Source organism: Carcharodon carcharias, chromosome 15 (assembly GCF_017639515.1).
Source record: "Carcharodon carcharias isolate sCarCar2 chromosome 15, sCarCar2.pri, whole genome shotgun sequence".
In the NCBI taxonomy this organism is placed as follows: Eukaryota; Metazoa; Chordata; class Chondrichthyes; order Lamniformes; family Lamnidae; genus Carcharodon; species Carcharodon carcharias.
In genome coordinates, this window is record NC_054481.1 from 23,624,965 (window position 1) to 23,649,091 (window position 24,127).

At 39.3% G+C, this 24,127-nt stretch overlaps 1 protein-coding gene across 1 annotated transcript in view; it reads right to left on the reverse strand.

Annotated features, from left to right (window-relative positions):
* LOC121288350 (dynein assembly factor 5, axonemal-like) overlaps nt 1–24,127 on the reverse strand; it is a 101,846-nt gene that overhangs the window by 60,609 nt on the left and 17,110 nt on the right. The window contains exon 4 of the mRNA XM_041206903.1: nt 21,577–21,695. Within this exon, the coding sequence (XP_041062837.1) occupies nt 21,577–21,695 (119 nt within the window). The remainder of the gene's footprint in view (nt 1–21,576; nt 21,696–24,127) is intronic.

The window sequence follows — 24,127 nt, forward strand, 5'->3', positions numbered from 1 at the left end:
ATCACGCAACATTAGAATGCATGTACAAGTGATTAGGAAGGCAAATGGAATGTTGCTGCTTACATTCCATCCATCTTGCAATAAAAGTAGGAATGTTTTGCTACAATTGTACTGGGCATTAATAAGACCACATCTGGAATACTGTGTGCAGTTTTGGTCTCCTTATTTAACGAAGAATATAAATACTTAGAAGCAGCTCAGAGAAGAAGTTCACCAGACTGATACCTGGGATGGGGCTGGAGGTGGGGGGTTATCTTATGAGAAAGGTTGAAGAGGCTGGGTTTGTATCCACTGGAATTTAGAAGAATAAGAGGTGATCTTATTGAAACATGCAAGATCTGGAGGGGACTTGACAGGGTGGGTGCTGAAAGGATGTTTCCCCTTATGGGAGACACTCGAACTGGGGAGACACAGCTTAAAAATAAGGGGTCCACCATTTAAGACTGAGATGAAGTGAATTTTTTTCTCGAAGGGTTGAGAGGCTTTGGAACTCTCTTTCCTGGAGAGAGGTGGAGGCAGAGTCATCAAATATTTTGAAGGCAGAGGTAAGATAGATTCTTGACTAACAATGGTTATCAGGGGTCTGTGGAATGTGAAGATGAGGCCACATTCAGGTCAGCCATGATCTTATTGAATGGCGGAGCAGGCTTGAGGGGGCGAATGGCCTACTCCTGCGCCTAATTTGTATCTTCGTATGATTCAACAGCCAAAGAGAATGGTAATGGGTATAATAAAGAAACAAAGATCGTGTCCATATGAAGCATGAATGGCTACAAATCAACCATCTTAATGCAACACGAAGGGATAAAGAAAAAAACAAGACGAGATCAACACAAAAAAACAAAAAAGAGAAAACACATAGAACAAGATGAAGGCAGAGGTTAGGGTCTATAGAATTCTATGTTCAGTCCAGAAGGCTATACAGTGCAGAGTCAGAAGACAAGGTGCTGTTGCTCAAGCTTCACAGGAACACTGCAGCAGGCCATGAACAGAAAGGTCAGCATGGGAGCAAGGTAACGAATTAAAAATGACATGCCAACCTGATACTCGGGGTCATGCTTGCGGATTGACTGTAGGTGTGCTGCAAAGTGATCATCCAGTCTGTGTTTGGTCTCACTAATATAGAGGAAACCACATGAGCAGCGAATGTACTAAAGTGAAAGAAGTACAAGTAAATCAATGTTTCACTTAAAGAGTGTTTGGGGTCTTGGATGGTGAGAAAGGAGGAGGTGAAAGGACAGGTGTTGCATTCCTGCGCTTGCATGGAAACGTGCCATATGGAAGGGGTAACTGAAGAATGGTATCGCAGAGAGAATGGTTCTTTCAGAATGCTGAAGGGGAGGGCAGAGGAAGATGTATTTGGTGGTGGCATCACACTGGAGGTGGTGGAAATGGCAGAGGATGATCCGTTGAATATGGAGGCTGGTGGAGTGGAAGGTGAGGGCAAGGCAACCTAATCATGGTTTTGGAAAGGACGGGAAGGGGTAGCAGCAGAACTGGGTTAAATGGATTGGTCGTGGTGAGGGGCCCTGTCAACCATGCTGGGTGGAAATCCTTGGTTGAGGAAAAAGGAAGACATATTAAAAGCACTAGCGTGGAAGGTTGCATCATCAGAACAGATGCAATAGAAGACAGGGAAAGTAGGAAAATGGAATGGCATCCTTACAGGAAGCGAGGATGTGTAGTTGAGGTAGCTGTGGGAGTCTGTAGGGGTTTGTACTGAATATTAATTGACAATTAGCATGGTCCTAAGAGTTAGTTATTCCATGTGTGTTTCTTGAGTTGGCAAAAGGTGGTAGCTGCTTTCTTCTGCATGCATCAAGGGACAGGTTGTCCGTCACTGTGGACTTAAGGTAGCAGAATTTGCTAACCACTTCCAGCGGGATGTTATTTAGTGTGATAGGCGAGATGCAACACCTTGTCACATTACCATGGATTTCATGTCACCTATAGTCAGAGAGAACAAGTTACAGGCATGGGAGAGACATTCCATGAGTCTGAGATTTCATGTGGGTGACTAGCGCATAGTCAGCATAGAGGAGTTCTCTGATCAGGACACAATGTGTTTTTGACTTCGCTTTCAGTCTCAATAGATTGAAGAGATTGCCATCTGACCTAGCACGCAAGTAGATATGCATCTTCCATATCTGCAGGGAAAGCAAAGGTCAGGAACATGGAGAAGTAGATGCCAAACAGAGTGGGGGTGAGGACACGGCCCTGTTTCACTCCATTCCTCACTCAAACTGTTAGAAGTGGCGCCAAACTATAGACCGCAATGCATGTTATCATGGAAGGAGAAGATGAGATTGATGAGCAGCCCAATTTTCCCCAAAATCTTGTAGCGTCCTGCTCTGTTGGTGGTGTTGAATGCCTTGGTGATATCTACAAAAGTAAGGTATAAAGATGTATACCCTGTTCCCTACACTTCTCTGGTAGCTGGCGTACAGAGAGGATCATATCCTCAGTAGATACGCTGACACAGAAACCACACTGTGCTTCCTGGTACACTCAGTGTGCAAGTAATAGTATGGACCTAGCAAAGGCCTTTGCCATGATGCTAAGGAGTGAGATGTCCCTGTAGTTGTTGCAGTATCCTCTGTCACCTTTGTTTTTGTATGCTGTGATTTTTGCATCACACATCTCCTGTAGAACGGAGCCTACTTTCCAGCAGAGAAGGTCATTAATATGTGGAAATAGATGAGACTTGCTGTGCTTGAGCAGTTTGACTGGGATTCCATCCTTACCAGGTGCCTTTCTGTTTGCTAAGTGATCTATAGCCCTCTCAAGCTCAAGCAGTGAGGGCTCTTTATCAAACTCATCCATGACAGGATGCTGCGGGAGAGCGTAAAGCATGGGCTGGGAGATATCAGTCTCACAGAGGTACAACTCACAGTGGCAGTGAGGGGTTCTACCCTTTAAACAACCTGACTAAAAACAAATGATCTGGCGTTTTGTGTGTGTAGGACTTTCGTGTGTGCAAACTTGTTGCTGTGTTTCTTAAAGTGATTGCATTTTAAAGCATTTCACTGGCTGTGGAGTGTTTCTTAAGGCTGTAAATAGAACTAATTAGATGTAGGTTCTTTCTTTCATCTGAATTCAAATGGAAATGGAGCAGGCGTCACTGTTTGAACTTTAACTGACAGTATGCACAGATGTGTTCATTGTTTTATGCTATTGTGTTCCAAGCGGTTTCTCTCTCCTCCTCCCCTAGTCAAAGAAAATCCAGAGTAGAAATAAAATTCACCTGAAACTTGCAGCATCAGTGCTGCACTCAAGTCAAAAACGCAGCAATAATTTTCAGAAGAATTTTGAAAAGAAATGTTCTTTCATTCCATAATTGCATTTAATTATACCTAACAACATTCATCTTTACTAATTTACAGCAAATCTGCTTTGCCAAGATTGCTTTACACAAAGTTTGAAAAGTCTTTAAGCACTCAGAGTTAATTAATCTTCAAATTTGCCCATGTAAACAAGAGCTTAAGTTACCACACACACAGCTGTGAAACCAATTCTCAGTTTACAATGCATCTCAAATGATCCCAAAGCCTCAAATATGAACAACCTACATTGTCACTGCCCATCAGGCAAGTTCTCTGAATGGTTGCCTAATTCTTTAATTGCTCAATCAGCATGGTTCTCATTCAATCCCTTAAACTAGACAAATTTTGATATTCTTGTACCTCAATATTCATAACATATTTCAAGACATGTTGCAACTATACAGAGAACTTTGAAATTGATTAAAATGGCCTGCAGAAAATGAGTGGATCTGGTCACCACTTCAAAGTTGAGAAAGTAAATTAATTCAGTCAGATGGCTGTGGTCTGAACCAATACTTTGGAAAGTTGCAAAGAATTTGAGAAACATCTGGATTATGAACACTACATACACACACCCTAAACTTATTTACTTTGAAAGCCATTTGCACATTGCACAGCCTTTTTTTTCTGGATACGAGAAGATGAGCTTCCTCAGTAGTTCCATGCCTCAAGTTATTTTTGTGGAAAACTGATGCAAACCATTGCAAGTTTTCAACAGAAAAAAACTCTTGTGCCAATACTGCATGTTCCTTCTTGTTTGAGGAACCTGTTTGCTACTGTTTATTTTACTTCTTAATGGATAAATAGTTACAACTTAAAAAGTCTGGGGAGAGGAAAACATCCTAAAGCACCCTAAAACATCCTTTTGATTATGTAAGAAAATACACACTTCTACTGCAGAGAATGGACACTTGAGGCACTGCACAAGATTATACTGACAGTGAGCACAAGCAGCTGTATGCTTAGGCTATGTCACACTATTGTTATTGGTCTGCAGCTCATGTTCCAGCCAGGCGGATCCCTGTTTTGCTGCTTCACTCCTGTCCAGATGGAATAACTGTCCTGCCCATGTCTGGATGCATGCATACACAGAGGTCCTTACCATATTTAGGGATTTATTTTAATGTTTGGGGGAGTAAGGATGGCAGTGGGGGATGTGGAAATCCTTACTCTATAAATAGAGGTAAAGTACATTTTAAAAATGCTCAGGGATTCAACTGAGCCTTGTAAACTTGATTTGATACAACACTGAATTTATATTCCAGGTTGGCTTATGATTCTGGATTTGTACTGTTTCTGTAACCCTCAGCACAAGGTAGGAATAGTTTAACTTAGTAAACTAACTGCAAGTGTACCCTTATGAAAAATGTAGGCCAACATTCCTAAACTTTGTAGAACATAGGCAAGTCAATTCAATCAGAATCAATGAACTAGAAACTGAAATGCTGGTCTGTGCAAGCTTACTTGCAGTTGTATTAGCTACCTCTGTCAGGTGAAAAGTTCCGTCATTTAGAAAATAACTTCCAATGCTAGCTAACGTAAGTGTTAAAGGCAAAGATTTTAATTGTACAGCAGGTGGAATAATTCTCTGAGACCCTGTCACACAACTTTATGGTCTACTCTTTTTAAACTTCTGTTATTCACGTATGTGTGGGAACAGTGGCTGTCTTGTAGATGAGAGCTATCAGCTACAGTATAGTCAGATACATCTGTTCAGTTAATTAAAAGTAAAGCTAATAGCAATGTTACACCATTGCTATTAACACTTCACTCATGGCACGACATGCAACGCAATGTTTTACACCGAACATAGTAATGGTGATACATTGCTAACACACATTAATCTGTAGAAAGGAGTGTTGACTGATTGGATTGGATGATTGATTAGTTTAGAAGATTGCATTATGTTAGAAAAAATATTAACCCATGAAGTGAAATTGCTAAAAAAAAATTCCCATACAGCTTTAATCAACATTAAAAAAAAGACTAAGCTGCCAGCTACAGTTAGTGTTTAAAAGCTCTTTTAATCTGAATACTGCCCCCCTCCCATAAATATCAGGAAATGGAAACATTCCATCATATGCTGCAGAACAATCTCCTGTGTGAAAGTAATGCAAGAGAAAGTAATGCAAGTTTTCTCTTAATTCTTTGTAGCACTCAATACTCACTCCACTGCCTTGTTTTTCCTATGGAAAATATGCTCAGGCCCCATCATAATTCAAGGTCAATAATCAAATCTGCAAAGGATTAAATGGTTCTTAACAGTTATATGGCTGAGTACTGCATTTGTGTTTAGTGGATACATATCAGCCACTGATTAAATATTTAAAAAGTGAACATGTGCAGACTTATTTTTGACCAAACAGCAGCAAAGAAGGATGCAAGGCAGGAAAGAGACTGTAGCAGCAACTAGAATGAGGAAACTGGCAATAATGGATTTCTAATTTTGGCGGGGGGTGGGGGGGGGGAACAGAAAAAAAATTAACATAATAATGGTACTAAAAAGGCCGTGAAAGTTACAAATGTGCCAATCATAGATGAAAGGTTGTCAACATTTTGGACCCAGTGTCCGCTTGCCATCTAAATTCTGCACAGGATTTAAGCCCTTCTGTCATCCTTGGAGCTCACCTTCTTGAGCTGCAACAACAAATTCTTCTCAATGTCCATTGCTACACCTGCTATTCTGTGCATCATATTTTTCCAAGCTCAGAAATCAGACTATAAATTGACAAGAGGCAGAGACAAAAGTAGTATAATAAGACATCAGTTGCACAAATGGATGGTACCCTGAAAGGAGCTTTATTGGAAAGCGTCAAATATATTTCAGCAGAATCCTCATTTGAGGATGCTGATAATTGTGTTCCTAGATAGACAAAGATTGTCTGATGACTAAGATTGCATAACCAACCTTCTAAATATTCCGCACACATTTAAAGAGAACTTAATTAACAAGTGACTGTTCCAAAGACATTCTGGCAATACACCAGTGATAGTTCCAACAAGCAGGAATGTGGAAATTTTCAATCTTAGTAATAGATCACTCAACCATTTTGAACCTGCAACATTTGACACATATCTAATCCTCAGGTCACTATTTGGTCAAAGACTTTAAAAGGTTTTGGATATCACAAAGTACTGATTGAAAAAAAACTGCTTTGCTGGAACTTGGCATGTGCCATGCTACTTTAATTGTCATCTTTGTTACAAGGAAGTGAGAAAATTCTGAAACAAGCATTTCAAAAGAGAGCTAACAATACCATTTCTTAATATCACAGACAAATTGTGATCATGTATAGGTAATATACGATCAGTGTTATCGAATGTCATTGCTTACTGGTGTATAAACATACAGTACAGAATTTAGAAACATACAGTTTCTTCCTTTAAAATGCTCCATAGGCAAAAGGTACCTTTTCAAACCCCACACCCCCCCCCTCCCAAAACCCCAAGGGTAATTGATGACCATGACATCAGGCAAATTCCGGTGCACTTCTTTGAATTTTACCTTGGGATCTACAGTTATCCAAGATGACAAATGGGATAGCATCTGGGGAAAAAAAACCTTGGACAATGCACTGACACTAATCTGTCAGTACTGTACTGATGTGTCAGCCTACATTATTTATATTAAATGTCTAGAGTGGGGCTTGAACCTAGAACCATCTGACACAGAGGCAATGGTGCTACTTCAGAGCCAATGCTGACATCACTAAGGCTATTAGTTTGATATTTGGTATCAAAAAAGCACCCAATTCATTTGTAAGTGTTTTTATCTTCCAACACCCTCCCCAATTTTAAAATGCCCATGACAAGCAACAGTTCAGATAATTTTAGCTTGAAAGATGGAATTACTGTAACACCAGTATGTTTGAAAATACACAATTTTGGAGATATGGACGGTATAGCGAATTAGTTACTAGCTATTCATCTCTGGATCTTGGATACCAGCATGTCCAATCGGTACAAGACTCTCAAGTGAGATGGCTTAGGGTAGTTTTCACTTCAGTTCCCACTGAGCACAAGTCTACAACACAAAACTGACAATCTTGCATGAAGGGCCCACGAGACAGTTAGTGAGGGAAATGACGTGCATTGGGGTATGCTTCTGTGGTGGGTGTATAGGTATAATATTTACTTTACATCTGCCAATGCTGTAGCTGTCCTGGGAATGTTTGATGTTGAAACTGGGTTCCTGAAATGGAGCATGCTCCATTCACAACATTAACATCCTTCACTCTGAAGAGCTGAAAAAACATTAATTAAATACAGGTGCCAGGGGTATCCTTTTGCAATAATTCTGAAACTTGTATATACTCTTACTTCTTTTATGCGCAGGTTTTGTGGCTCAGTCGGTAGTGCCTCTGCCTCTGAACCAGAATCTCAGATCCAACAACACTCAAGAAGCTTGACACTATCCAGAACATTCATTGGCACCCCATCCACAAACGCTCGAACAGGTTGATGATAATCAGCCTGCTAATCCTTCCAACACTTCCCCATTAATCTCCAAAGGGAAAGAAGTGTATGCGAAGATAAAAAAAAAGCCTTGTTTTCTGTAATACAGGTGATGAAATGCTGTATGTGCCTGAAGAGTACCATTATAACAAGCCATTAAAAAAAAAACATTTGTCTAATTACTTTTTTTTGTGTCCTACTCGTCTGTACCGAAGGACAGATTTCACAGCACCACTGGAAAAGAACCAACTGGCCATGTGCTAGCTTTCAAATGCCCAATGTTTTTCAAAGACATGGTTAGCAATCTTAATATCTCTCTGGCAGACATTTTACAGTACATGAAGGTCAGCTGATGGCCCATTCAACCAGGATGAATCTTATTATTAAGTGAGTGTATGAAGAAATGGTGACTGCAGTCTCCGGAGCTATCCTAGGTGGGTCACAGTACATCCGGAGATAGTGGAGGTACCTTTGTTGATTTTGAAACATGGCCACTGTAAAGAAGGCATGAGCAGCTGCCAGAATGGTTTTCTTGCTGACTTTAATCATTGCACATGGGCTTTGTTTGAACTCAAGGTGACAGAAAGGTGTGAAAGTTGAAGCTTTGGCATCAGAGAGAGAAAAAAAAAATCAAAATTTAAAGTGAAAGGAGTCTTGTGCAGTTAAGCTTGCAATATTTTTCCCATAATGGTGTCAAGAGTTCTTGCAGTGCAACATAATGGTTGGGGCGGGGGAGGGGAAGCAGGTGGAGATTCTCTGCAATTGTTTAAGCCAAAGAAAATGTGAATTACTTATCCATTATTGGGGGTGACATAAGATAATATTTCTTGCAAATTTCACAACTGCACTTCCACCTGCATTTTCTTGTTTGATCCATTAAATAAATAGCTTCAGTTGAAAGCTTTTGCAGAGGTCATTCATTTCCCTTGTCAGAAGTCAGCAAAAAAAGATTGAAGAGCAGATTTCTGATGAAATTACTTCTTCTGAAGCTCACTCGGGTCTCAATTTAGCCACAGGTTTTTGTTGCCAACTCGCCCACATTTTTGACTCGGTGCCTAAAATTTCTCATCCAGCTGCTACCCGCCTGTTAATTCACAGCAACCTGTGACGTTCCATAAAAAATGTTTGGCAGCAATGTTTTCTACCTCATAAACTTATACATTTGCTAGATCCAAACATTCGGAGGCCAAATTAACTTTTTTGAGGGCTAATAGAAGAAGCTGATGGACAAATAAGCCTCAAAGGCAAGTATGGGGACATTGTCATTACTTATGGTCTAAAATAATTATTTTGTTTTCGATTGCTGCTCACTGAAAAATACAGTTTGGTCCCAATAGCTGGTCACTGAAAATGCAGGCAAGCCACTAAATTGTTGGTCCATGAACAAAATTATGTTAGTGGAGACACAATGGTGATGATTAATTTTAATGCATATATTTCTTAAACACTTCCAGCAGATATTATTGCTGATGTCAAGTTTGCACTTGGGATGAAAGATCCAGATTTAAAGGAGCGGTATGCTTTCATTGGTGTTACTGCCAACAGAATCACTAATATTTCCGGTAAGAATCTATTAAATTATAGCATAGGGAGGCACTCCACCATTTCTCACTAACTAACATGCAGCTGCATGTCCTCAGCCACCTGTGCCCTGAGCCCATTCCCATCATTGCAACAGTACCTGCACTACAAAGACTACAGCAGTTCAAGAAGGCAGCCCATCATCATCCTCCCGGGGTAACTAAAGAATGGACAATAAATGCAGCCTTGTCAGTGTCACCTAGATACTCATGTTCAGCTTTTACAAAGCATTTCATACAACATTTGCCATAAAAATAAGCTTTTGAAAATGCATGTAATTTATCTGAAAGGAGAAGACAAATTAATCTTTGATCTGGAGGCTCTTACTTCGAAAACTCAATTTACTGGAGTTGGTAGGAATCCATGAAATACCTGGTCAAGTTATTCAGAGAACAATAAGTCCAATATCTGAATTAACAAAACAGATGATCCATCAAGTCTGCCCATTCAACCGTGTTGCAAGTCAACAATCTGACCCTCAATGTTTCCCAACCAACAGGCATATAATATTTTTAAAAATTACCCGAGGTCAATTTCAGTTAATAAAGAATCTGGGAAATTGCCCTCTGATGCCAATCAAAAATGTGTTACAGGAGATAATTGACCACTAGGTACACCACCTAACATTTAAAAACTTCAAGTCTTTACCATCAGAATTAAAAAAAAAATAAACTGCTCTTACATTAAGGTACAGAATCTTTAAAGCACTACTCATCTTTGAATAAGGGTTTTTCTGTTCAAAATAAAAGACAATTTTAAGAGCTAGGATTATCTTGCCCTTGGAATTTCTCTATTGAACAATCATTAATACAGAAGTCATGAATGAACTTGTTTCAACACTGGCAGTGTTTGTCAGCTGCAGACCTGAGGAACTTCGAGCTGCTTTCAGTCTAATCTCTTTCCTGTACAGGAACATCTACAGATCATAAAATTTTAAATAATAAATTTCAGAGACATGTTGTAACAATCTGTTCAGAAATTAATAACTTGTTTGTAGAGTAGCCCACCTATTCATTTTGCATTGGCTGAATGTAATTTAGGCTTTTTTTTTGGAGAGGGCAGGACAAAGAAATAAGAAAAAAAATTGTGATGAAGTCCTGGCTCTTAATATCTTAAAAATGAACTTCAGAACAGGAAAAATATGAGATTACCACTGCATCGCAAACTGGATGACCAAAAGTCAAAACTGGCGTGTATACGGCAAATGCAAAAGAGAAAAGAAACTGGGCAAATTGTTTCATGAGATGCACCAATATAACGCATACCAAGCATCATTTTGTCCTGTCAACTAAGGATAGTCACTGGGCTGGTCCCACGTTGCAATCAGACATTTTACCACAATCATTAAAAGGTTTGGGATGTGGGTTGATGCTCGCAAATCCCAAAACTGCAAGTTTCTGCTTGAACCAGGCAGGGAATAAGGAAGAATTCTCAAGCACCTTCTTGCGACCAGTACAGGATTGGCAAGTTTGTGAATGGGTCTACTATCCACCCTCTTAGTCGGTGGAAAAAATGAGATGTAGGAAAATGTAAGAATGGATATGGAATAGAGAACTATGTCCTTGAAGCTTCCCATTTATCAACTTTTAAGAATGGCCATAATAGAATGATATAAGCTCGTTTCTGATTAAATCTGTGCTTTATGGTGTAATTTAAGCACTCCTTATTCTGAAAAGAAAATCAGTTTGAGGTTTTTATGAAAGGTAACAAACATCAAAGTGAAATTTTTTAAAAAATTACAAACAGGTGGTAAGTACAACAGATTCTGCTCCTACTAATGATACAGATTTTCCTTTAACTAAAAGAAGTAAAAAATGCACTGCCCAAGCTACTTTTGTGGATTATTTTGAGAGGTCATTCAGGCATGAATATTACCAGTTGCCAGAGGCTTGCAAACTGGTCACCCCACTCATTGTCTCAGCTAAAAAATGAAAAATTACAAAGTTACATACTTAAAATTGGGGAGTGGGGGAAATAAATACAAGGTTTCAGATTTGTAGCTGCAAAGCTATCTGATACAGAGAGAAAATAAAACATTTTCTGCAGGACATTCTTTATGACACCACAAATCAAACTTCAATCTCATACAAAATTCCTCAGCTTTCTTTAAATACACCAGTTTGCTGAAAAAAATACAATTCTAAATCTCGAGGGGAAAATATCAGCCAAGGAAGCATCTTATAACTAACCAATCACAAAAAATAATAACTTTAGTTAAGATTAAAGTGACAGAAAATTCTGAAATACTCAGAACTTCAGATAGGAGCAAGGTTTGAGGAACAGCAGCACACAATATTCTTCATAGTTTACAATTGTAGAAATTGCATGACGTGAATGGAATGCCACAACTCAGGGTCATTCAACATGTGTGGCCAAGAACTGATCAGTATTTTTCAATTCAAGGAGTATTCCAGGGAGAGCAAGCAAAAATTTGAATTTGTGCAATTTTCTTGTACATCGGACAGTTCCCAAGATCAAAAAAGGGACAAACTTATTTTATTTTGCTTTCTAAACATTAAATAGGCCATCCATGTCTTCAGCAAAAGCCAATCTCCAGGCTCCTTTACACAGCCCACATGACATGAAATATCGAATAGATAAATCACAGCACACTCAATTTTTGCTGCTGCTTCCAAGTTGCCTATGGCCGAGAGCAGTTTTGTATGGTTCCAGACCCCTTCTTTGTACTCCATTTTAATAGTCCTTCCGTGGTCTTCACTAGGAACGACCTTTTCAAGTGCAAATGGTGTTGATCCTCTGTTGTTTAACTCACTTAGTCCACTTCTACTTAAATACGCATTTTAATTACTTTGGGAAGGCAGTTATATAAATGAAACGAAGTTGGAATCATAAGCTTCCCTCAATCCTGTTATGAGGGTTGCAGTCCAGTGCCCCACTCCCTTCTCTTGTTTTGACACCCACTCTTTCCCATGCACTACCCTCTTACCCTGCCTCCTACCCCAATCAGATATCAGTTCATACTCCTTGTACTTTCCCTCTCAGCCTGACTTCCAATTACCGATTTCTTCCCATGGTCTTTTCCTTCACATTCTACCATCTCCCATCCAGAATACCCCAAACACCCATGCAGGCTGTCCAAACTGTTCCATGGGTGATTCACTGCATATGGCTACCAGTTACTTTTAATCTAGCAGCCAGTTATTCAAATCCAAAATTGTTCATCTGTTTACATTTGAGATAAATGAGGAATTTTTCAAGGGTTAAAGCGAGCTAATTCAGCTTCCACAATGGTGATACAATTATAACAAAAAAAGACCATCTGATTTGTTATTTCTAAAGAAAAATACTGAATTATGACTATGATTTTTCTTTCAAGGAAATAAATTTAACTTCTTACTGTAGAGTTTGGTTCTATTGGACTTGGTGATTTGTTGGTTTATCTTTTGTTCAATAAGTTCACTTGATAGTTAAAATAAAAAAAAATGAAAGCCCAATGTTACAATAATCTAGCGCTTATCAATGCAAGATGATATCTGTGGAGGCACAGTGTAATTCCAGTAGCTAGAATAATTGAAGAGCTTTCTGTTTATTATCTTGGGCACTTAACCAAAAACCTAAGATTTCAGATTTGGTAACTATATGCTTAAGTCATTGGGACTTGCCCAAGAGCAATATAAAATATGGGGGCTCTAATATCAAGAGCAAGATAAGAGCGCACAAATGTCATAGACCATGACCAAAAATCAGCAATCCACTCTGTTGAGAAATCTCAAAGGAAGGAAGGAAAAATGGAAAGATAAAATTTCCATGGTTGGGGATCCAAGTTCCATTACGGAAATTATGGCATACAAACAAAAGAATCCCCTTGGAATGAACCAGCATGAGTTCCATTGGCTCCTTTTCGTCCCACTTCCAGGGTACAAGTGTTTTCAGGTGTCTCAATGGCTAGAATAGGCCAAGGATCTCCTAGCTCTACACCATTTGAGCAAACTTCTTCAACCTTTTTTTCTACGATCTCAGTAACACGGTTAAGCTTGCACTGCTGGTTAAAAAGACCCTAGATTTCTTTCAACTTGACCCTGGGTTGCTGCTTTCTAGAATCAAAAGCTACAAAAATCATGCTTCTCATCCAGCACCTGCTGATTATGAGTTTTAGATCATTTCTTGATTTATGAAACATCAAAGGGTATCTTCTATTTAATGCTCCTTTGGCAATTTTCCCCAAATTAAATCAAGCCTAAAGAACAATTAGTTTATTCTCATTACAGAAGTGGCAATTCCTTGCCTGCTAACCTCAGCCTAAGTACTGCAATATCTAATTCACATAATGTCCACAGACACAATCCTGCAATCATCATTTTTTTATTTGTTCGTGGGATGCAGGCATTGCTGGCTAGACCAGCATTCATTGCCCACCCCTAATTGCCCTTGAGAAGGTGATGGCAAGCTGCCACAATGAACCACTGTAGTCTGTGTGTTGTAGGAATACCTGCTGTTAGGAAGGGAGTTCCAGGATTTTGACCCAGCAACAGTGAAGGAACGGGGATATAGTTCCAAGTCAGAATGGTGTTATGTGGTGGAGGGGAACTTCAAACTTGTGGTGTTCCCATAGATCTGCTGCCCTTGTCGTTCTCAGTGATAGAGGTCACGGGTTTAGAAGGTGCTGTCGAAGGAGCCTTGGTGAGTTGCTGCAGTGCATCTTGTAGATGGTACATACTGTTGCCACTGTGCGTCGGTGGTGGAGAGAGTGAATGTTGAAGGTGGTGGATGGAGTGCCAATCAAATGGGTTACTTTCTCCTGAATGGTGTCAAGCTTCTTGAGTGTTGTTGGAACTGCACTCATCCAGGCAAGTGGAGAGTATTCCGTCACACTCCTGACCTGTGCCTTATAGATGTGGACAAGTTTTGGGGAGTCAGGAGGAGAGTTGCTAGCTGCAGGATCCCCAGCTTCTTCCCAGCATCATAAAATGGATTTTTTCATCAAAATCATTTAGCCATTATGCAAATCATTCAAGTGTTGAAAATTGATTTTATTAAGAAAAACATTTAAGCAAATAATTTTGTATGGAATGGCAGGCATCATGCATAAACCAGGTAATACTGCTGCAAAGAACATCTCAGCAGAGCTGTACTGAATAAATCTTCAACATTGCAGTTGCTTGCACATCTGGGAACCCTCAGGGTTACAGGAAACAACAATGTGGTTTACAGCATCAATCTATAAATTTAGCAAAGTATTTATAATCTATAAAATCATTTCAAGGTATAACAGATGCATAAGTAGCTGCATATTGTTAAAACAGATCCTGTGCAGGAAAACTGGTGTGCCTTTTTGATCTATATGTAAAGCATAGTTATCAAATGCCAATATCTGGTACAGCTATTTTTTTTTTCCAAATTTATTTTAGGGATGTGAATATCACTTAACAGGCTGCCATTTAGGGTGCAACCATTGTTGACTTGAGAAGGTGGTGGTGGGTTTTCTTCTTGAACCACTGAATGATTTGATACACAAGGGCAGTTATTGGCCAAACCAGGCAAGGAGAGAGGCTTTCCCAGCTTTTAGTTTCCAGATTTTTTGTGAAGAACTGAAGTCAAATTCTCAATCACACGCACAATTTGAAAACATGTTGCTGGATTACAAGTCCAGTAACATAACCACCACACTACCCATATTCATACAGACCAAATATAATCTGCAGCCTTATTTTCTAAAGTCCTTCACTGTTAATTTGTTCATTGAAGTACACATAAATTATTCATAGATGCTCTTTCAACTGGTCTCATGGGATGAAAATGCTTGGACACCAATATAATGAAATTATATGACATAGAAGGAGGTCATTCAGCGTATTGCGTCCATGCTGGTTTTTAAAAGACCTGTTAAATTAGACCCACTTTCTTGCTCTTTCTCCATATCATGGCATTTTTCACTTTTTCAAATTCATAGAATCATAGAATTATAAAAATAGTTGCAACACAGTAGGTGGTCATTTGGTCTGTTGCGCCAGTGCCAGGTCGCTGTCTGAGCTATTCAACTAGTCCCATTCCCCTGCCTTACAGATCCAATTTCCCTTTGAAAGTTACGATTGAATCTGCTTCCATCATTCTTTCAGGCAGTCCATTCCAGATCACAACTCACTGCGTACAAAAACTCTCCTCATCTCACTTCTGGATTTTTGCCAATTATCTTGAATGTGTCCCCTGCGGCTACCCAACTCTCCTACCAGTAAACAATCTATTTAATGCTACTTCCATTATATAAACATGTTCTGTAGGACAATTCCTCTTCCACAAAATCTTGTCTTTATCCAGTGAGCTGTCTCAGGTGCAGTAACCACACTGTAGAGACACTACTGAATACTTAACTAACACAAAGCATTGTATCATTAACCTTCCAAAAGAAAAGGGATTAAAAATTCTATCAGCAATTGGGAGAGTTTGCAATCATCAACTTCCATACAGCCAGTTATCCTCCTCCCTCTGCAAGCTGTCAGAGGAGACAATTTTACACTATATACTTTGCATCAATGTAACACAAACTGATGTTGTAGTTGAATTGTGAAGTTATTGGCATTCAATTTAATGAAGAGCTGTTCTAGGGATAAGCAGAAAGCCCAATAATTGCCACAGCAGCTGTGAGGATATGGAACCCATGGAACATTATACAATCTAGTATTCTAAGATGACACCAGGTCACCTATCCTTGTTCCTGCCCACAGATGGGCACAGAACTCCCAGATCTCTGTCAGCCAACAATGAATCAATTTGCTTTCCCTTCCCCTCAATAAATTGTCACAAAGAGGTTTCAGACAAGTAACTGAAGTCAAAGTAAATGAATTCAATAAGAAAACAAACATCACAATGCCAGCCCTACTCCATGAAACACTGTAATTTGTAAATGTTAAGATTCCCCAAAAGGCTAACGTTTCTATCAAAGACCTATAAATTCTCCTAGAAGGGAACTAAATACCCAAGATACCCACCTCTATTTATTACCCTTGACTTATGAGCAGACTGCCCAGCTCATCTTCCAATTCAAAACACAGAGGTCTGACCCAGAACAACATAAATCTTAGTTTCTGGTTTGAGAGTAATGAGCTTGCACCTGTTTAGTCTCAATGACCATGAGGTCTGAGCATTTTTTTGCATGGTTGGCTTCTAGTGTTTTCATTTCAAATTCCAGAAAAGAAAAAAAAACAAGTTTCTTCTTTTGCCTTATGGAGGCAGGTATATTATATTACCCGCAAGGGCCTTCCAAAAGGGGGTGCAAAATAAACACTTCAAAAAATTGTTTGTACCTTCTTCCATTTTCTAATTTTCATTCCCTAAAACCTGCATTGAGTTCCCTTGTGCAACGCAGATCTAACTACAGTGCTGCAAAACCAAGCTGCCCATCTTTGTTGGTCCTCATCCCCACAGTACAATGGTGGAGAAATGAATTAGACAGATTAACAAGCACACAAAGATGTACTTTATCAAAGGGAGAATTACATAGAACATGCTGCACAGAAACATGCCATTGGACCAACTTGCATATGCAGGTGCCTCCTCCCATCCCTCATCATCCAACCCCACCACTTATCTGCCAAGGCCTTGAGGGCTCAGAGCAATTTACCACCCTCCCCACTGAGCCATGAGTGACCCTCCCTGTGTGCCTGGCGTTACAAAAGTATAATAATTTTCATAATATTATTCTGGTTTATTGTAAAGTAGGTTATGGGAGTAAGTGTAGATGGTTCTGTGTGATTTAATTACATTAGTATCAGATAGACTACAAGCTTGAAATTATCAAAAGAAGTTAGGTGTAGAAGTGTACTTGAAATGCTAATGAGTAACCATGGATGCTGCCTGAGGATATAAGGTGTGAAAGAAATTTGCATTTTTAGATAAGTGAATTTGTTGTTTAAATTTCAAAGGGATGTTAGATTGTTTACAACTAGCCAGGTAAACAAGGTCAGTGTGTTTATTTTTCCTAAAGGTTACTGACGATATTGGCAACATAAAAGCGCTCATATTATGGGGAAAGTACAATTCCAAAGACATATGGAACAATGGAATTTACAGGTTAAAGAGAGAGAAACATATATAAAGGAGGACAAAAGGCTATGTTGGGGGGCCAAGTAACAGAAGTGTGTGAAACAGCCTTTGGGAAGCCTCCAGCCATTTCTGCATAAGTCTGCTGTGTCCAGCAACTAAAGTTGGAAAAAAGCCTTTGGGAATTTCACTGTCAAGTGGGTACTGCAATTATTTGCTGGCTTGCTTTTTAGATTTAAAATTTACTTTGGACTGTTGCCTTAAAGGGGGTGTGTAATTGGGAGCCAGGTTAATTAGGAATTTTAGGATTTGTTAAAATATTAAGTAACTAATCTTATGTATGTGCTTGAAATTTTTTCTTTTGTTAATAAACAGTTTAATTTATATTTTAAAATCTCTAAAGGTCTCAGTGGACTCATTACTTCTGAATTCAGTGAAGACATCTCACAATAAATGCAAATTGCAAAACCATTATGACAGCGTGGTCAAGTTTCCCTTGTGGATTTAGTCCACCTGGCACACATCATCTGCCACATCATAACACTTGATATCTTGTTGAAGAAGGGGGGATAGAAGCGGAAGGGACCAAATAAGATAAAACTCCAAATGATTGAAGAATCCAATATTTGCACAAAGTTCAAAATTGAAAACTCTCTTTCTAAATCACACACAGCCATCAGGCTAAATTCATCAAGAAAGGCCTGTGGAGTTTATTTCCAAGAGCTTAGCTGTCCCAGTGCTAGCCTACCAGGTGAACACTAACCACCAAAACCCCAGCTTTTAAAATTATCAAGCCGTCACTGGAGTATGCAGGTAGAATGGAAGCAATGGAAGGAGTGTTGAAAGACAAAGAAAGCATGCCTACGCAAATGTAATGCATTTAAAAAAAAAATGTTTGTGGGATGTGAATGTCACTGGCAAAGCTGCATCTGTTGCCCATCCCAATTGTCATTGAGAAGGTGATGGTGAGCTGATTTCCTGAACCACTGCAGTCCATGTGGTTCAAGTACACCAACAGTGCTGTTAGGGAGGGAGTTCCAGGATACTGACCCTGAGACAGTGAAGGAATGTTGATATGGTTCCAAGTCAGGATGGTATGTGACTTGGAGGGAAACTTGCAGGGAATGATGTTCCCTTGTGTGTCACCCTTGACCTTCTAGGTGGTAAAAATCGTGAGTTTAGAAGGTGCTGTTGAAAGAAGCTTGGTGAGTTGCTGCAGTGCATCTTGTAGAAAATACACACTGTTGCCATTCTGCCTTGATGGTGGAGGGAGTGAATGTTTAAGGTGGTGGATGCAGTGCCGATCAAACAGGCTGCTTTGTCCTGGAATATGTTGAGCTCCTTGCATGCTGTTGGAGCTGCACTCATCCAAGTAAATGGAGACTATTCCATCACGTTCCTGACTTGTGCCTTGTAGATGACTTTGAGGAGTCAAGAAGTGAGTTACTCACATCAGAATTCCCAGCCTCTGACCTGGTGAACGATAACCCAGAAATCAATCAGGAGTAATTGATGGTGGAGGGGGTGGGTTCAGCGATCCTACTGCCATTGAGCGTCATGGGGAAATCTAACCATTTCTTGTCCAATATGGTCAATGCCTGGTATTTGTGTGGTGTGAATGTTACCAACACCAATTACCAACACAGCGATGAATGTTGTCCAGATCTTATTGCATGCATGCACAGACTCCTTCGGTACCTGAGAAGTTGCAAATGACACTGAAAACAGTGCAATCATCAGCAAACATCCCCACTTCTGACTCTGTAGAGGAAAAGTAATTAATGAAGCAGCTGAAGATGTTGAGCCTCAGGATACGGCCCCAAGGAACTCAGGAATTCCTGCAGTGATGTCCTGGGACTGAAATGATTGTCCTCCAATAACATAACCATCTTCCATTATGCTAGGTGTGACTCCAGCCAGTGGAGAGTTTTCCCCGATTCCAAGGGACTTTAATTTTTCTGGGGCTCCTTAATGTCATACTCAGTCAAATGATGCCATGATATCAAGGGAAGTCATTCTGACCTCTGGAATTCAGCTCTCTTGTCTATATTTGGGCCAAGGCTGAATAAGGTCTTGAGCATTTGCCCTGGCGGAACCCAAACTGTGCATCGTGCACAGATTATTGCTGAATAAATGCCGCTTGATAGCACTTTCGGTGATACCTTCTATCATTTCACTGATGATTGAAAATGATAAAGTGGTAATTGAACAGTTTGGATTTGTCCTGCTTTTGTGGACTGGCCATACCTGGGCAATTTTCCACATTGTCAGGTAGATTTCGGGTTATACCTGTACTAGAACAGTTTAGCTAGAGGTAAGACTAGTTTTGGAGCACAAGTATTTAGTACTACAATCGAATGTTGTCAGGGCCTATAGCCTTTGATGTATCCAGTGCTGTCAGCCATTTCTTATTGAGTGTCAAATTGGATGAAGTCTGTGATGCTGGGGACTTCAAGAGGAGGCCGAGACAGATCATCCACTCGGTATTTCCAGCTGAAGGTGGTTGCAAATGTTTCAGCCTTATCTTTTGCACTGATGTGCTGGGCTCCCACTATCATTGAACAAGATGCCAATGTTCAATAGTTGTGTGCAGGCTTATCAGATTTTATAATTTAATAGTTGAATACTTCAGCTGAATAGTATGCACAGCAGTTGCTGGGTCAGTTTATTTCAGAACTGCATTTCAGGTAAGAATGATGGTGTTTGAGAAACTCTGCAAACAAATCACTCAGGCATAGCAAAAATTCAATTTGCACGCAGCTTGCCTGGTAATTTGGGTCTAAATATAGGGACTTGCTATATTATCTCTCATTTACACCCTACCTTGGTATCAAGGCTGCATCTCATAGAAGTCACAGGAAAGCTATTTGAAAACTCACAACAAGTTATCACAAAAAGGAACAAATCAGACTTGGGGAAAAGCAGCAAGAAAGAACACAAGAAAAATTACATTAGATTTATAAACTGCTCCTGATAAAGTGTTTAAAAGTTTCACTCACTATCAGTACAATTACTCAGTGTTGACTGAACATTGTAGACACAAGGGGCTCGTACTCAGCTAAAATATCCTCCAGTTTGAAACGTATATCAAACTCCTTTGATCGTTGCAGAAGGGTTTTTAAGTAGAGGACCGTACAATGGTTCAGTATATGCAAATATTAGGCAAAGTTATTTATTTCAACAATCTGATCATTTTGTTAAAAGATTAAAGGTGAAAAACGACAGTGTGAATAACACAGTCTTTTAAAGTTAATGGGTTGTAATCACATCCATAAAGATAAAACAATGATTGCACAACAGAAACTGAAGCTTCATGTCACAATTAACTATTAATATTACTGATACACACAGCTATTACCCTGTGATTTATTTTAATTAATCTTGGGCAAGGCCTATATTTATTGCCCATCCCTAATTGCCCTTAAGTAGTTGTGGAGCCGTCTTATTGAGCCACTGTAGTCCATGCTGTGTGAATTTTTTTTTCTGTAATAGTTTGATACATTTTCAGTGGCTTGCTCATCCATTTCAGAGGCCAGTTAAATCCATTGCTATGGATCTGGAGTCACATGTAGGCCAGGTTGGGTAAGGATGGCAGAAAAATTTATGGGGGGCACACAGCAAAGTGGAGTTGAGACCACAAACAGATCAGCCATGATCTTATTGGGTATCACAGCAGGCTTTAGGGGTTGTTAGGCCTACTCCTGCTCCTGCTCCTGCGTTCCTATTTTCTTCCCTGGCAGACATTAATGACCCAGAAGAGATTTTTACAACAATATCATTGAAATTACTGGATTGATGAGACAAGCATTTTACTCCACATTTACTAATTAAACGAATTTAAATTTCCCTAACCACCATGATGGAATTTGAACTCATGTCCAGAGTTTTGGTCCAGTAAAATTACCACTCTGCTACCATCCACCTATTGCAAACTGTACCAGCATGATTGCATAGTGAATGAAAGTAACATCAAACTGCTATTCTACAGACAGATACATTGTCAGATACATTTAATAACTCAGAGATCTCACTCTTTGCATTTAAGATAAAAATCTCACCTTGGTCAGCCACTATATTCTGTAAACATGTGGCATTTTCACAGAAATGGTACTGCTCAGCTTTATTTCCACAATGCCTTGTGGAATACTTCTTGATGCAAGGAGGGGGAGCTTTTCCAACTAATTAATAATTATTTTAAAATGTAAAATTATCCACCTACCACCTGTAGGATAGCGAACAGAGAGTTGGGCTGACCAGTCAAGCTTATCCTTAAGATCGTCCTCGTTCTCTTGTTGCCATTGGAGTCCAATTTTCTTCCAGTAATCAGAAGCTAACTCCCTTTGTTGCAAACATAAGAAGGTTAAATAAACTAAGATCAAAACATTACCACTTAATTTATGAATGTGTTAGTATCTTGTTATCATCAATTTAAGTTTGTTTTCAACAAGGTGGCAGTACATCATGTACAACTTGAGTTTCATAGGTCAATTAGGGTTGAAAATTCCACTTGACCAAGGTCAGGAGACCAGTGTGTTTTTGATCTGAGCCAACACAAAAATGCCAATGAAAAGCGTTATGAGTGAAAGGGAACACTGTGTGATATCTCAATACTATATTACTTGTTCCTACCACTAGAAGCTGCTAGTGTTTACATACATAGTTTTGTTCTCAACTTTTTTTCCTCAAAATAAATAAGCGTGTATGTTTTGAGTGTTTTTCCTCAGTTATCTTATGCTACTTGAAACTGCTTGCCTTAATCTCTTGGCTCCTCAAGACATGTGTATTCACATTGAATAAGCAGTGTCCAAAACCAATGCCTGAGCACATTGCAGTCATGGTTACTTTAACACTTCCTTCTGATTTTGGATGCAATTTATTGTTGGTCAATTAACAGATAATTTAACTTTTAAAATGAATTTATTAATTTTTGTTTTCTTTTCATCTTACACTATTTTGGCTGCCACCAGTTGAGTCCCCCTAATTGCCTGATATGGAGAAATTGGAGCATCCCTCCTCCGAGTTCAGCTCCTGCACCAGGGTGGCTGATAACGTGAAGGAAACAATCAGTTGTTTTGACTTGGACCATAGTGTAACATGTACAACATTGACTTGGCCTGTGATTAAACACCTCTCCTGATTGTGGTTTCAACTCAACAGAAGTTGGGATAAGTATTTAACAGGTGGCTGAGCTGATATCACGTGCGGTACACTCAAGTAAAAATTACCCTCAGTTTCTCTTAACATTTGCTCAGGCTTCACTGATTTTATGGAAAGTTGCTCCTGAATAAGTATTTTGCAAAATAAAAATACTGCAATTATTTGGGAATTTTTCTCGAAATATAAAGGGAGTTGGCAATAATCACTATTTTTGTTTCTCAGTGCAGTGAGAGGGACTAGACTTCCTGAGAACACTCCCCTCAATAGCATCAACATTTCTGTTCCTAAGCCTTGCACATAGTAGTATCATAATCTATCAATTTTAACTGCTGCAGTTAAAGCATCACAATATTTTTTTTATCCGAGCCAAAAACATACCCACAATTAAGAAATTGAAACCATATTAATATGAAATAATTCATATACAACAGAGGAAAAAAAGTTTTTAAAATGTGATTTAAGCTTCAAAGTTCTTGTCAGAAGATCATCTGGTCATCCTAAGGAATATAAATGCCCTGTAAATTTGTGCAGATAATAATGCAGTTGAAACAAAATATGAACATATGAACAAAGAGCAGTTGGCCATTTGGATCTTCGAGCCTGCTCCGCCATTCAACAAGATCATGGCTGCTGTGATAGTAACCGAAATCTGCATCCTGCCTACCCCCAATAACCTATCACCCCTTTGCTTACAAAGAATCTATCTACCTCTGCCTTAAAAATATTCAAAGACGTTGCTTCCACTGCCTTTTCGGGAAGAGAGTTCCAAAGATTCAAGACGCTCAGAGAAAAAATTTCGCCTCATCTGATTTTTAAATGGGTGACCCCTTATTTTTAAACAGTGACCCCTGGTTCTAGATTCTCCCACAAGAGGAAACATCCTCTCCACATCCACCCTGTCAAAACGCCTCAGGATCTTATATGTTTCAATCAAGTTGCCTCTTACTCTTCCAAAATCCGGCAGATCCAAGCCTAGCCTGTCCAACGTTTCCTCATAAGACAATCCGCCCATTCCAGGTATTAGTCTGGCAAACCTTTTGAACTGCTTCCAACTCATCCATATCTTCCCTTAAATAAGGTGACCAACACTGCACACAGTACTCCAGATGTGGTCTCACTAGTGCTCTGCAAAGCTGAAGTATAACTTCCCTACTTTTGTATTCAATTCCCCTCGCAATAAACGATAATATTCTATTAGCTTTCCCAATGCAGTTTTCTACAAGGTCCCCCGCCCCAACACACACACACACACACACACACACACACACACACACACACACACACACACACACAAAAAGAGTATTTTCAGAACACAAGTCACATACATGAAATATCAGAAATACTTCATAAACATCACTGGATTGCAATCTTGCTTGATGTCCAGAAAGCACTTCCACCAGTATTCAGACCAGTGAACACTTTGGTGTGTAACAATTTCCAATGCAAAATTTTAATGAGATTAAATGTATACATTTACTTACATTTGTTTGCATAGCATGGGGAAATAATACATCTTACTTTGAAACAGTTATTGTTTAGCATTCCGAATTCCACTGAGAAATCAAATAAAAAGCTGTGCTTGTTGGTAATCTAAATTGCCAAAAACATTCACC